This window comes from Procambarus clarkii, chromosome 52 (genome assembly GCF_040958095.1).
Source record: "Procambarus clarkii isolate CNS0578487 chromosome 52, FALCON_Pclarkii_2.0, whole genome shotgun sequence".
In the NCBI taxonomy this organism is placed as follows: domain Eukaryota; kingdom Metazoa; phylum Arthropoda; class Malacostraca; order Decapoda; family Cambaridae; genus Procambarus; species Procambarus clarkii.
In genome coordinates, this window is record NC_091201.1 from 17,406,391 (window position 1) to 17,422,665 (window position 16,275).

At 46.1% G+C, this 16,275-nt stretch overlaps 2 protein-coding genes across 2 annotated transcripts in view; both read left to right on the top strand.

Annotated features, from left to right (window-relative positions):
- LOC123763725 (organic cation transporter protein-like) overlaps positions 1–16,275 on the top strand; it is a 551,940-nt gene that overhangs the window by 55,441 nt on the left and 480,224 nt on the right. The window lies entirely within an intron of this gene.
- LOC138352145 (uncharacterized) lies at positions 3,964–4,368 on the top strand. Its single transcript, XM_069304406.1, has one exon. It carries the CDS (start codon positions 3,964–3,966, stop codon positions 4,366–4,368), a length of 405 nt encoding a protein of 134 aa, XP_069160507.1.

Below are 16,275 nucleotides of genomic sequence, written 5' to 3' on the forward strand. Positions count from 1 at the left end.
TTTTCACGATCAGGGACTGGGCTGCTCCACTATCTCTGAGCACTACAACTGATCTACCAGTATGATCACTCGATACATACCCGCCTGAAGTGTGAGGGGCGAACAAACTTGGTTCTTCCCGAGTAGTCGTTGACTGGCTTCCTGCTGGTGGTGTTACACAGCTCATTAACATCACCTCCCTACGTGGGCCGCTACCTCTTCTGCCTCGGCACATAGCAGCTACATGCCCTTTCTGCCCACAAGTCCAGCACACCATATTCCTCCTCGGACTCCGGTGTTTCGGGCTGTTAGGACTGGTCCTTCGAGGGCTACTTGGGGGCGTCTTCTCAGCGCTTCGTGGGACGGGTCTTTCTTCTTCCTGACGAGGCTTGTCAAACCGGCGTGGGTAATTCCTCGGGACGTACTTAGCAGAAGGCCTATGCGTCAGGATGTATTCCTCAGCCATGGTGGCTGCCGCACTCAAGGTCTCCACCTGCTGCTCTTCTAAGTACGTCTTCAGGTCACCAGACAGACAGTCTTTGAAGTCCTCTAACAGTATGAGCTGCTCGAGGTCTTCTTTGGTCTCCACCTTCCGAGAGGCACACCATTCCTTGAAAAGTCGCTCCTTGATAGTGGCGAATTCGGTGAAAGTGTGCTCTGAGGTCTTTTTCAGGTTCCTGAACTTCTGCCTGTAAGCCTCAGGTACCAATTGGTACGCCATGAGCACGACCTTCTTCACCTTGTCATAATCGCCGGAGTCGTCAAGGGACAACGTGGAGTAGGCGATTTGGGCCTTCCAAGTCAAGACTGACTGTATCATGATGGCCCAATTCTCCCTTGGCCACTCCAAAGAGGCTGCGACTTTCTCGAAGGCCGCGAAGAACTTCGAAACTTCCTTCTCCTTGAACTTCGGGACCATTTTGATGTTCCTTACCGGATCGAAAATACTTGTTTCCATTCTTTGCCTCCCACCACCTAACCGCAATACTTCTAGCTCATGTTGTCTCTCTCTTTCCTTTTCTTCTCTCTCTCGCTGTTCTCTTTCTCGTTTCTCTTCTCTTTCTCGCTCTTCTCTCTCTCGTTTCTCTGCTCTTTCTCGCTCTTCTCTTCTTTCTTCTCGTTCTAATTCTAAACGCCTCATCTCTAATTCTTTTCCAAATCTCTCTCTTTCCATTTCTTGTCTCTCTCTTTCCATTTCTAATTTCTTATCTTCTCTCTCTCTAGCTTTCTCCTCTCTCTCTTTAGCGATTTCTAGCTTCTTCCATTCTATTTCACGATGGATCTCTAGTTCACGCATTTTCACAGTAAGTAAACTTATATTTAGTTCACTTTCATCGCTTTCGACGTCACTGCTCTTACCTTCCTTTTCAGTGGAAGCTATCTCGTCACCTTCTTTTATACTATGTGCCTCGCCTTCCTGTTTTTCTTCGGCCTTCAAATGCCGGTGAACCTTGGACAAGATCTCCACACGGGAATCACTGGCACGGATCTTGATCTCCAGGTAGGCACTCACCAGTACGAGTTCCTGTTTGCCCAGATATTTTAATCTGGCAAGACAGTCCTCCCTGTTCAGAAAAGCCTGAACATCGTCCAGATCGTCGATGGTCGATTTTTCCGCCATTGTCAACGAGATGAAGCACTTAACTAGCACTTAACACACTGCTTTCACGTTAGCACTTAACGCACCGAGCACAGTTCTACGTCAATATTGCACTTTATTGCACCAAACACTGCACTTGCCAATATTGCACGTAATTACACCGGGCACCGCGCTACACAATATTGCACTTAGTCACAGCGAGCACATCGCTCTACAATATTGCACTGAATCACACCGAGCACCGCACTACACAATATTGCACTTAATCACAGCGAGCACCGCACTGCACAATATTGCACTTAGTCACTCCGAGCACCGCACAGGACGTATAACGTCCTAATAGTCACACGCAGGGGGAATTATTTACAGGGATTACGCCACTTCACCACCCCTGTCAAACATACTTGACAAGGGGTCGGATCCCGCTGGGGATGCCAATTATGTTACGGCCCTCTCGGGTCGCAACCGGGTTCTTTCTCTGATGTTGTTAGAGGTAGGGTATCCGGCCCCAAGCTAGTAGTGGCTTTCAAGGGATGAGATCCGTAGCGCAAGTAAAATAAAAGGGGAAGGGAAATAAAGGCAAAAACTTAATAATATAATTAACACCGTCACCATAAATAATATAAAGATTATCACAAGGGGAGGAATAAACACTATAATGTATAACGTAGTCTTCTTCTGAAGACTCTGGACGTTCACGGTGCTCACGATGCTAAGCTCTTGGTGCTCTTGTAGCCTCACTATGAATCCTTCGATCCTCTTGAGTCTACCCTGGCCACAGGCCAGCTAAATCACAGTTCCACTGGGGACACCGTCGTGGAGGCCATCAACCACAAGTCCAGCCGGTAGCTGGCAGGTTCCAATCAGCAGCGCTGGTTAGGCCACTCCACGATCGATACTAAGGTCGCAAACCATAGTCAGGAGCCTCGTGTGATCCCACAGGTCACTCTCCTTTCCACAACACCCCAGTGGTTAAGCGTCTCCACCAGTCGGTCCCGGGTATGACAATCCCTCAACTGCCACTTCACAGGCAGGGTAACACCACAGTGTTCATCCGGGGGGTGACTCACAGCTGCTGCAGCAAACACTTGGAGACAAGTCGGCTGCCTTGGGTAGACTGACTCAACGTTCGTTACAGCAGTCCCAGGTCGACTCTGTAATCAGACACGTCATCAGTACCGGTTTACACTATAGGGCATTTCACTTACCGGCTTAGACACAAACGCCCACCTATCCACTCCATAGATGGCGTTGCTGTCTAAGCTCCACCTCACCAGAGGTCAGCAGCGGCTGTGTTATGAGCTGATCAGGATGGGAAACTAGCCCTTGTGGCTGGTATTTCCTGTCCTCACTTGATGGCGCTGTTCATTTGGAGGAGGTTTCGGGAGCTGACCCACAGATGGCGTGGTCGTCACTTCTCCGTGCTCGGATGTTGGGCTCGGGTCCGTAACAGTACACATGATAGAAAGCATACAACAAACCCCTATACGGGTCAAAATACATAACAAAAAACAGAACAGTACCCAAAACCAGCACAAGAAACACGAAACTTTAATACCAGAAAACAGAACCACGCAGGGAACCGTAAGTACAAAAACAACAAAATGTACAAAAAGACAAATGCAAACGACCAGAAGGCCGTAAGTATATAATATAAACAATCACCATACCAAACACACAAATACAGCAGCACAACATTACAACCACCCACTCATAAGACACACAGAGCCGGAAGTACAAAACCACATAGAACATATACAGAAAAGACACGGACACACAGAACAATCAGTACCATACAAACATCACAGAAAGACAAAAGAACAGGACACAGCCACAACCAGACTCACCAGAACAAACACCTGGATGCACAGGAACCGGAAAAAGACACCCAGACCACACATACAAACCCCACACGAACAAACCCACAAACAAAAAAAGGAACACGCAGGAACCGGAAAACAAACCCACCCCACCCAGACACATACAATCAACCCCACTCCACAATCATGCACCCAGGTGCAAGCAACACCACAACATACAGTAATCAGGGAGTAACATATTTCTCAGCAACTTCAACGACGGAAACTTCTGCTTATAAGCCTCCCATATCAAATATCAAATACGCCTGTTTGTTAGGGGAACAGCCCTCACTCCATCGTGGGTACATCATACGTACAGCAGGCGGGTACTCAAGGACCACCAAACCCAGTGGAAGTGATCGCCCCCAACCAGAGTACACTGCAGATGAAGAATGAGATAGGGGAGGCAGGAACACCTTCGCCGTGCAACCAGGAGATACCGGAACAGCAGCGGAGGCTGCAACACTGCCCTCGACAAAGCAGGAGCCAAAGAAGAAACGGCTGTAGACGTGAGAGGCGGCAAAAATGCCGCCGACGAAACGAGGGACAGGGGAGGGGGCACGGAACCCTCAGAGCGAGCAGTCTTCTTCAGCATCACCACCAGGTCGCCACGCCCACCCTCAACCTCGCAAACCACCCCCCACAAGGAACTGGAACCATCCGACGCGGGCGACACACCGGAAGCAAGAGCCACAGGCCACACACCGGCCTTCACCCCTACAGCAGGAGCCTTACCAGGGCCCACACCAGTCCCCACCATTACAGCAGGAGCCTCACCATGGCCCACACCATCCACCGGAACCACACCAGCAACAGACACACCATCCTCGCACTCCACAGAGAAACAGCTCGCAGAAGAAACATCAACACACGCCGCATCTTCACATTCCTCTGCCCACATACGAGGAGATGAAGCACCCGTATTCGTAAGAGAACGCTTGGGGAATGGCCATTGGTCATCGGAGCTGTCACCCCCTTGCAGGAGGCACTTGAGAAGAGTCAGCGGCAGGCCGCCCCACAACCGGGGGAGCACGACCCCGCAGAATGTCAGCCTCAACAACACGAGGGACGAGACCGCCACCCACAGAGGAGACAGGAGAAGGAACAGGCGCGGCCGGTGGAAGGGAAGGGAGCACCAAGGGTGAGGGAGGTGGCAGGGACATCGAAGGCAACAGATTTGTAGAGGTGGAAATAGGAGCAGAAGCCGTCGGAAACAAAGAGACAGACTGTGGTGGCAGAGCCGCACTCACCACCACCTCATTGTGTGCACCACCATCCACACATGCCGGGCCAGCAGACGAGGAACTCAGATCCACCATCGTGTCTGCAGGCAGCAGGGGAACTTCCCCACCCACTTCATCATGAGGCGACAGGTTCTGCGCCTTCAACGGGGGAAAATCCTCTTCATGGAACAGATTACCAGGCGCAACTGCGAGACCAGTGCAACCGACTGCCAGGTGCCCCTGAAGGCCACAACGAAAACAGGAACGTGGCTGCCCTACATAGAACGCCCGTAGAGTGAACGCCAGCAAGGTAACTGTGGAGGGAATCAGGGATTTGAGTCTCAAGGCGAGAGTCCGCATACTACAGGTGACTCCACGCCACCTTCCAGAAGAGACGGAGTTCATTCGTAGGGAAACCACGGTTCCAAACTGGCCAAAATACTTTCGAAGCAGGGCCTCCGAAAACTCGAAAGGCACACAATGCAGAGCCACATATGTCACAGCACAACAGCGGTCCGAAACAGTGACGGTGCCACCGTCTCCAGGGAGCGTAAGTGTCCGCCCGTCATAGCTAGCCACGAAGTCCCAGTAATCTGCAGCGGAGTGAAACTTCATGAGTGCCCTGTAGGTTGTTAACAACTGGAGCCTGTGCACGTCGGCCACATAAACTCGTAGAATATTGTTATGGTGCCCTCTCCTATTTCTTTCGTTTGCTTGCTTTAAGAGTCATATCAGCCCTCCCTACTGATTTTCTGAGGAACAGGGAGTCTGTTGGTATATGTGGCGACCAGATCGGCCACCAGATAAGGGAGAAATTTACATTATAAGTTGTAGGTAAGGGAAAAGTGGCGCCCTGATATAAATGAAAGAGTGCCCCCTACCTGCAGATATGCCGTTTTGTAAAGGACACTAGCCAATTGCGGATTGGCTGACTTAGGTCGCAGGCAACCAATCAGAGCCCGCCGTGACGTCACCGAGTGTCCCGGGTGGCGCCAACGTCAGAGCTTGGTCTGACTACGAAGGGGAGAGGACGTTTCTTGGTCAGCTCTCAAGGATTTGAGGCTCTACAAGCCTTACTCAGTGGATTAGAGCTAGCCATCGCAGCCCACCATCGTTATTGGAGACCCTGTACTTCTGGAAAGCAAGAAAAAGCCAAGTTCATTGAGCAGAGGAGTGCCAAACTTGGAAAATTGGTCGGCGACGACGCTGGGCGGCGCCGCTTGACGCTGAGGGTCTGGAGGGTATGGCAGGCAGGCTTAGTTGTGACCGGATCACGTTCTATGAGGGTTTTGGAGGGACGACACCGTTCCTAGGGCAAGGAGCAATGCCTTGTGGAAGAGGCGAGTGTGCGCATATAATGATTAGCTCAGTGCCCACTGGTGAACCAGGATTGGGATATCTGAATCTCTGTGAATGGTTCGGCGACGACGTGAAGGCTTCACGACACCTGAGGAGGTCGTGAAAGAAGAGTTGCTGACGATCTCCAGATTTATTATTTTCATTTTTCCATTCCTGTATTGCTTGTAAATGTATGTGTGATCATGTAGTTTATGTCAGTAAATTCACACATTTTATCATTGTGTTTAAGTGTTCCTCCATAATAATCTCTATGAACATACACGAGGGTTATCATAGTACCACCTAGTGAACACCACGTTTTCTACAGAAGGTCTTATTGCCTGGAGAGTGGTAAAGTAGCACAGACTTATATAATAGTGTACCCTAGGCTATCCGACCAGTATCACAGCCGGAAGAGTAGCGACACTGTGGCAACAAGCAGTATATAATACACCCACTGAACTGCATTGCTGGGGTGCAGGTATCTCAACCCAGCTGGCGACCTTGTTAAAGGAAGATAGGGAAGGCAGGCGGGAAAGGAATTCCTGCATTCTTTTTTCGTCTGGCAGGCAAGACTCAGGGAAATTTATTGTTAAAAGGTAAGCCTGGGTCTTCCTTCACTTCTCCACAGGTCTAGGCCGGAATTGCTAACAGCAGTTTCCCTGTGATTGACTGAAGGGCTCCCAGGGTGAATCAGTGGCACCCCATTGTGGTGGGAGCAAAGACCTGTGGTGGTGGTCATTGCTGGTCCTCTCCTGTGGGACCAAGGAGACTCCGGTGAATCCCTGGAGTCAGAGGGGCTGAGTATTCTGCCTTCTGAGCCCCTAGCAGCCGATTGCTAGTGGAGCCCAGCCCCTTCCCCCCCCCCCATGACAATATCCAATAACACAATCTCAAGAGCAGGGTATGACGCCCGGCCAGAAAATTCAAACCCAGTAGTTTCAGTCAGGCAAACAGGGGGTAGGGGGGTCCCCATGTCGCCGCCACGCCAAACAGCACCCTCCCTCACACAGCCAGAATCAGGCAACGACTGACCGCAACAACCGGAGAGGTCAGGCGATACATCCTCACCCCACGGTCAGCCAGGCTTGACTCAAAATCTTGGGTGATGATATTTTTTGAAGGCTCCTGTATGTGCTACATGAGGAATTGGATGATGGGTAATGTGAGGCGTATTGTGCATCGCTTTGGCTAGTTGATTTACAAGTTCATTATGTAGTATACCACAATGCACTGGGATCCATTGGATTGAGATGTCATAACCGTTCAATCGATGCTCATGAAGGAGTTGAAGGCATGGTTAAACAAACTCTTTACACATTGTTGAACAATATGTAATTGCTTGAATCACACTCTTGGAGTCACTACAGATTGTATATATCCCAATTGGTAATGTTGTGATTATTTGGAGAGCTTGATATAAGGCATATAATTCAGCTGTGAAAATAGATAGTTGGGTTGGTAACCGCCATCCCTGCTTGAGATGGTATTCAGGTATCCATACAGCGCTAGTGACTGAGGGTACGTTGTTCATGATGATGCGAGATCTATCTGTTTATATCGCAGTGGTATTTGGGCAGCAATTTTTAATTGTTGAGACAAAGACTGAGGCTATGGCTGAGTTTGGTGCAGACCTTGGAATGCTGTCTTCGAGTTGTATTGATGTATTAGGAGTTGTATAAAGCCAATGTGAAATAGGAGGGATAGTAAAAGTTGGGTTTCAGAGTTTTGGAGTAGTGAGGTTTATAATGAGGCTATTTGCAGCAGGAAAGGTTGAGGTTATTTGTAGCAAGAAAGGAAATTTGTGTGAGGAAAGGTGATTGGTTGGGAAGTGGGGGTTATGTGGGTTAACTGTTGGGTTAATTTTTTTATCTGTATGCATGTTTCTGGTGAGCAGTGGTACAGAGTGACAGATAGTTGGCACACATTATGTCTCGTCTGGTGGTTAAGCTTGTGAGGCCCGTTTCCCCGTAAAGTCCGAGGATAGGAGTGGAATGCATTGCGCCACATATAAGTCGCATGGCATTGTTTTGAATGACCTCAAGGCTCTGTAGGTTAGTAGGCACAGCCGACGCATATGCCTGGCAATAATAGTCTAGTTGGCTGCGAATGTAGGTTGTATAGAAACAGAGCAAGATTTTATGGTATGCTAACCAGTGAGGGCTTCAAGTATGGTGAGTCGGGGTTGTGTCGCCTGTTTAAGATGTTGAATGTGTGCTTTCCAGGTAAGTAAAAGCGAGTCGAAGTGCATGCAAAGGTATTTATGTCCTCATGTGTGTTGGGTGGGAGTGTTGTGTATTGTGAGGGTGGGCAGATGAACAAGTCTTTTTCTAGTGAAAATCTGATAACAGGTTTTGGTAGTACTAACTTGAAGGCCCCTTTGTTGTGTCCAATCTATGAGGAAGTCAGGTGCTGTTTACATTGTTGAGACTGTATTAGGTAGGGCATTGTCTGAATAACGACTTAATTTTAAGTCGTCAGCATATGCCTAGAGGTGAACAGGATGAGTGTTAGGCAAATCTACTACTAATGCAGCAAAAAGGGCTAGGATTAGGATGGAGCCTTGCGGGGACACCTGTTTGTATTGGAATCCTATCTGAAAACTCGCCTTGTACACAGATTTTAGAGGTCCTGTTCGTAAGATAGGACTGTAACCATAGAAGTAATCTTCCCTGTATGCCTAAATGTGCAAGCTTTGTCAAGATAGCAAGGAATGCTATCAATAGCTCTTTTAAGGTCTAGGTAGAGAACAATACAAAATTTACTGCTGCTGAGAGAGGTGCGGATTTCATGTTCAAGGCAGAGTATTTGATCAAGTATGGAGCATTGCGGTCAAAATCCAGCTTGGAGTGAAGGTAAAATATTATTATACTCAAGGTACCATTGGAGGAGAGTATGTACCAGTCTTTCCATGACTTTAATGAGGCATGATAGTAAGGCGATAGGTCTGTATAACGCAGGATGGGATGGGTCTTTTCCTGGTTTAAAGAAAGGAAGAATAATACTAGTCTGGCATTGTGAGGGGATATTTCTGTGACTCCAGCATAGGTTTTAATAGAATTAAAACTTATGCTGGACTTAGTTTAGAAGAATGCTATGTGCAGTCGATGGAAGATATTTGATAAGTTCATATGGAATTCCATCTTCTCCAGGTGCCTTGCCAAGAGGTCGGTGGGTTAAGGCTAATTGTAGCTAACTTAAGATGTACATGCTGTTGACGCAGAGCATGGGCAGCGATATGGCACGGTTAGTTTCTTGTCTGAGGGAGAGTTCTTAAGCATGAAGGAAGGGTGTTGAGAAGGAAACTTTAAGACATTCAGGAAGAACATTTACATGCTCCTGAGGTGTTTGACAGAGTGAGCCATTGATCATCAGGGAAACGACGGGAATGTTGATCGACCTTTAATGCTGTTAAATGTAGCCCAGATTTTTAAATGTGGCGTGATGGGTGTGAGGCTATCACAAAATTTTGCCCCTGATGCTCGCTTTGCTGACTATTTTTTTTTTGGGCTGCTGCTGTGGCCCGCCGGAGATTGACCCAGTTATACCATGTTATATAGGGAGGGTTGACGTCTTTGTTTTTGTATGGCTCGTCGGCGTAAAGCGACTGTTCATGCACATTCCGCATTCCACCACGGTTTAAGTGATTTGTTGGACCTATGTCCTGAGGTTTTCTTGAACATTTGGGTGGCTGCATAATATATGGCCGAGGGGATTGTAGATAGTTGTGTGTTAGGATCTACATCGTTTGTATCTGGGAAATGGACAATATCAGCCCATTTTTTTTTATCTAGTTTCTTAATGTTCCACTTGGGGAGCGTTAGGGGATGGGTTGGTGGCTGAAAGTTAGTAAATTTTATAATGAGTAGTTTGTGGTCACTACTAATATCTGGTACAGTGTGAAACTGTAGTTCATGTTGACAGTGTGCCGAGCCAAAGCAGATGTCAAATGAGGCTTCATAATTGGTTCTGTAGTTAAAGTAGGTTGCAAGGTAGGGCGGCAAAAGAAGAATATATGGTGCAGTGTCTAAGTAATTATATAGATTGGTGCAATTGGTATTTTGGGTACCTGTGGGGTGGTTAGCATTGAGATCACCTGTAACAATGATCGGGTGTCGTAATTGGTTAAGAAAGAATTCCACTTCATTTAAGTTTCTTGTGCCACCAGAATTGTATATACCCAGAAAGGATATGTGTGCACTATTGTAAGGTATTAAGCATGCTAAAATTTCTAGTTTACCGTTCACAAAATACGTAAGTAACAGGTTTACATGTCATTATACTTCGTGTTAGGAGGAAAATACCACCCCATATGGGTGGGTCTGTCCAGTCTCTGCATCTGAAACTTTTTAAAGATAGTATTTTATTTGGGAATGAGCCAAGATTCGGTTATGAAAGTTAAGTCCAGTTTGGATGAGTAAAGGAATTGTTTAAGTTCTGTAAGGGATGTTTTAATGCTATTTGCGTTCCAAGTCATGAAGGTATGGGGAGCAATTTAGGATGTTTGGGTTATGGATGAGTGTGTTTTCCACGGCATGCTAATAATATTAGTACATGTTGGATACCTAGATGTGGATGGGGGCTGTATCTTACTCTAGATACTGGTGGTTGGGGTTTATGGCAAGTCAGCCTGGGAAGTGATTTTGGTAAGACATGCTAAGGAGTTATTTAGGAATTTTTCTATCATCAGTTCAAACGATGTGTGTCCAGAAATGGTAGCTTTGTTTGGGCGGATGTCAGTGTCTGTAGCTGTTGATGGGATGTCTGTTACGTCAGCCTCAGGAGTGGGTTGTGTTACTTGTGTAAAGAATTTAATTATAAGTCGATCCAGCGTCTTTTCTAGTGCATTTTCGACGCGGGTGACAAGAGTTTCAACAAGATCATTTTCGATGCGAGGGACAAAAATTTCAACAAGATGATTTTTTGATCCAAGTGACAAGAGTTTCAACAAGATCATTTTCGATTCGAGTGATAAGAACTTCAACAAGATAATTTTCGATGCGAGTGACAAGAGTTTAAACAAGATCAGGAAACAGTTATGCATTTTGTGGGAGATGATTGGACTTTGGGGGGTGCCGGATGATCGGTGACAGATATATCAGGTACACACAAAGGTTTTATTTGAGTGTGAGGAAAAGGTTGATGATGGGCTGAGTTAGGTTGTTTCAAAGCACTACTATATTGCAGGTTGGTGGTAAGGGAAGAACCTTAGTTTTTGATGCTGCTGCTATGTACGAAGAACATGGTTTGAATGTATTGTCCTGATCGCCACCAATGTTTGAGCAGGGGAATGTATCTGATGCACTGTTTTGTGTGTAATGGAAACCAGAGCATTTCCCACATTTAATGTCTTTGGTGCAGCCTTTCGGGGTATGGTTAAAAACCTTTACATCTAAAGCACTGAGTGGGACGTGGCACATATACCTCTAGTTTATGGAGGAAGCCGTTTAACCAAATCCTATCAGGGAGAATGTAGTCTAGAAAGATAAGCAGGGCAGTGCCTGTATCACTCAGTTCTTCGTTTGTTCTTCGCATAAATTTTTTGACTCCAAAGATTGGAATGCCATCTGCCTGAAGTTGTGCCTTGATGTCGTCTGCACTAATGTCTACAACATGTCAGATTATATATTTCGCTAATCGGTTTCCCTCGTGGTTTCTAGCACATGACTTTGTATCCACAATTGTCAGAAAGCTCTAGTTCCTCGCTGTGTTTGTGGTCAACTGCGAACAAGTTCATTTGTTTATTAGGTCTGATATGGTGCATGTTGATCCCGAATATCTTGGGAATGGCATTATATAAGATACTTTGTGCCCTGCTATTTCTGAAAACGCTCTCATCTTCGTCATCAAAGGCAATGATGAACGTTTGCATATCAGAAGAGCTTGGTCTGCCTTGATTGAGCGGTGGATGTTGATACTGAGGCCGGGTGGTGTCGGCATGGTCTCTGTTTACCTCTGCATGATGGCGGCGCTTCGTCTCTAATATGATTGCCTTACTGTGATGTTTACTGTCCAGGAAATCTCCATCTGGATCTTTTTCTAAGACTGGGTGACGTTCATGATCGAAATGTGTGGCATAGAACAGTGGTTTCCCAACATCCTCAAAGGTATCGTGAATATTTGCAGTCGCCATGACGCCGACCTCCGGTGTCCGTAATGAAAGCAGGAACTCGTGTGTGTACTCACCTAGTTGTGCTTGCGGGGGTTGAGCTCTGGTTCTTTGGTCATGCCTCTCAACTGCCCATCACCTGGTGTACAGGTTCTTGTACACCAGCGACGTGAGGTTTAATTCTCCTCGTAGCTCTTGCCCCTCAGTTCGGGGACGAGTCAGGTGGCAAACCTTTGAGCCTTCTCCAGTTTAGTGTTATGCTTGACGAGATATGGACTCCATGCTGAAGCTGCAAACTCCAGGATTGGTCTGATATATGTGGAATACAAGGTTCTGAATGATTCCTTACACAAGATTCTAAAGGCTGTTCTTATGTTGTCCAGCCTGGCATATGCTGCTGATGTTATCCTCTTGATATGGCCTTCAGGGAACAGGTCTGTTGTGATATCAACCCCCATTCTCTCTTTCTGATTCTTTAAAAAATTCATTCCCCAAATGATACCTTGTATCTGGTCTCCTGCTCCTTATATCTATCTGCATACATTTGTTCGGGGTTAAACTCTAACAACCATTACTCACTTACACTTGTACTCACCTAGTTGTGATTGCGAGGGTTGAGCTTTGGCTCTTTGGTCCTGCCTCTCAACAGTCAACCTACTGGTGTACAGATTCCTTAACTTCTCGAGCTCCATCATATCTACATTCGAAACTGTGTATGGAGTCAGCCTCCACCACATCATTTCCTAGTAAATTCTATTTACTAACTACTCTGACACTGAAAAAGTACTTTCTAATGTCTCTGTGGCTAATTTGGGTACTCAGTTTCCACCTGTGTCCCCTTGTTCGTTTACCACCTATGTGAAATAGTCCATTCATGTCTACCCTGTCAATTCCCCTGAGATTTTGTTATGTGATGATCATGTCTTCCCGGGCTCTTCTGTCTTCCACCGACGTGAGGTGCAGTTCACGCAGCCTTTCCTCATAACTCATGCCTCTTAGTTCTGGGACTAGCCTAGTGACATACCTTCGAATTTTTTTACAACATCATCTCGTGCTTGACAGGGCTCCATGCTGGGACCGCATACTCCAGGATTGGCCTCACATATGTGGTATACAAGGTTCTGAAGGATTCTTTACACAGGTTTCTGAAGGCAGTTCTGATGTTAGTCAGCCTCTCATACGACGCCGATGTTATTCTTTTGATATTGGCTACAGGAGACAGGTTTGACGTGAAATCATCTCCAAAATCTTTCTCTCTGTCCGTTTCGTGAAGGACTTCATCTCCCATTCGGTATCCAGTATCTGGCCTCCTATTTCCTCCACCTAGTTTCATCACATTACATTTTCGTGGGTTGAACTTTAGCAGCCATTTGATGAACCATTCCTTCAGTTTGTCTAGGTCATATTGCAGCCTTATATTCTTCTGTCTTAATCCTCCTCATAATGTGTCCATGTTCAAACTTTCTTCTACTCACCTAGTAGGACTTGCGAGGGTTGAGCTTCGGCTCTTTGGTCCTGCCTCTCGACTGTCAATCAATCGGCGTAAAGATTCCTGAGCCTACTGGGTTATGTGGATCATGTCTATCATGTCTACTTTGGAACTGTGTATGGAGTCTGCCTCTACCATATCACTGTCTAATGCATTCCATTTGTTAACTACTCTGACACTGAAAAAAATCTTTCTTATGTCTTTGTAGCTTATTTGAGTAATACGCATTCGACTGTGCTGATCCATTGTTCGTGTTTCGCCAATGCTAAATAGTTTGTCTTTGCCTACCCTGCCAACTCCTTTGTGAATTTTGTAGGTGGGGGTCATGTCTCCCATTACTCTCCTGTCTTCCAGGGACGTGAGGTTTAATCCCCCGTAGCCTTTTCTCTTAATTCATACCTCTCAGCTCTGGGACTCGTCTGGTGGCATATCTCTGAATTTTCTCTAACTTTGCCTTGCATTTAACTTGGGATCGACTCCAGGATGAAGCTGCATACTCCAGGATTGGTCTGACATAAGCAGAATTCAAGGTCCTGAACGATTCCTTACACAAATTTCTAAAGACAGTTTTATGCTGGGCAATCTAGCATATGCCGCTGATGATAGCCTTCTGATGTGGGCCTCTGGGGGACAGGTTCGGTATGATATCAACCCCCAGATTTTTTTCTCTATTTGACTCTTGCAGGATTTCACCTCCCAGATGGTACCTTGGATTCGTCCTCCTGCTCCCTTCACCTAATTTCATTACTTTACACTTTCCTGAGTTTAGTTTAGTAGCCATTATGTAGACCATTCCTCCAGTTTGTCCAGGTCGTCCTGTACTCTCTGTCTATCTTCATCTTTCTTGATTCTTCTCATAATTTTTGCATCATGAGCAAACATTGAGAGAAATGACTCTATACCCTCTGGTAGATCGTTAACATATATCAGAAACATGATGGATCCAAGTATAAAGCCCCTGGGACGCCGCTGGTGACATCTCGCCACTTGGATGTTTCCCCCCTCGTCGTTTCCTGCTGCTTAGTTAGACCCACGTCCACTGCAGCACATTACTTTTTACTCCTGCTCTTAATCCAACTTTTGTAATATCCTTCTATGGGGTACTGTGTCAAAGGCTTTCTGAGAGTCCTAAAAAAATCAAGCTACCCTTCTCTTTCTTGCCTAATTTGTATCGCTTGGTCTTAGAATGCTATTAAGCCTGTGAGGCACGATTTACCATCCCTGAACCCATGCTGGTGGTGTGTTACAAAACTCTTTCCCTCCAGATGTTCTACGAGCCTTTTTCTCATGATCATCTTCATCACCTTGCATGGTATGCAGGTTAGGGAAACTGTTCCGTAGTTCAGTGCCTTCTGCCTGTCACCCTTTGTGTACATTAGCTGTCTTCCAGCTTTCTAGTAGGTCTCCTGTTTCCAGTGACTTGTTATACACCAAAAAAATTGGCACACTTTTGCTTCTGCACCCTCTATTAGTATCCGTGGTGAGATTCTATCAGATCCAACAGCCTTTGTCACATTCAGCTCCAACTGAAATTCCTTTTGATCTCATCACTGGTGAGCTCAAATTCCTCCAAGGCTGCTTGGTTTGTCGCCTCCTCTCCTAGTACATAGGCGTCTCCTTTCTCTATTGTGAAGACCTCCTGGAATCTCTTCTTGAGTTCATCACACACCTATTGTCATTCTCTGTGCATCTGTTCTCCACTTTTTTCATTCTTATCACTTGTTCCTTCAAAGTTGGTTTCCTCCTGATGTAGCTGAGGAGCAGTTTTAGTTGGGTCTTAGCTTTACTCACGATGTCATTTTCTTCTGCTTCTCTCCTCACTCTGAGGTACTCATTTCTGGCGCTCTAGTATCTCTCCCTGATCTCTGATGTTCTGTTATTCGTGTAGTTTCTCAATGTTATTGTGCTCAGTTGCTTCGCTACCTTACATTCCAGATTGAACCATTGATTCTTCTGTTGCTTTTCATTTTTCTCCTTGTGGGCCTGGATAAACTTGTCTGCAGCTTTCTAGCACTTCTGGGTGACGTAGTCCATCATATCGTGTACAATCTTTTCTCTGGGTTATGTTTCTTATGGTATTCCCATTAGGAGGTTCCTCATCTCGTCATATTTTCCTTTTCGATAATTTAGCCTTTTCCTTTCCGATGCCTTCCTTGGATATATTATCCCTACCTCCACCAGATACTCAAATGCCAATACGCTGTGGTCACTCATTCCCATAGGGGCATCAAAATTGACTTTCATTTAGTTCTGACTCATTCAGAGTGAATATCGGTTTGAGTCTATCTGGCTCATCATTGCCTCTCAATCTTGTGGGCCCTTGACATGTTGATTCAGAACGTTTCTTGTTGCCACATTCATGAGTTTAGCTCTCCATGCTAATCTGATGCTAATCTGATTAGCTAATCATGCTAATCTGAACCTCCATGTAGTTCCGCCTTCTCCCAGTCAATCTTTCCATGGTTGAAGTCACCCATGATTAAGAGTCTGGATCCATTCCTGCTTGCAACTGAAGCTGTTCTCTCTATTATTTTAATGGTTGCCATTTTGTTCCTATAAAACCACTGTCTTGGTTTTTTGGCATTTAATGGAAAGTTGTAAATGACTTCTATTAATATCTTAGGTAGACCCATTGTCATGGTTCCTGTTATGTCGTCTCTGAATCCTTTACAGCCCGG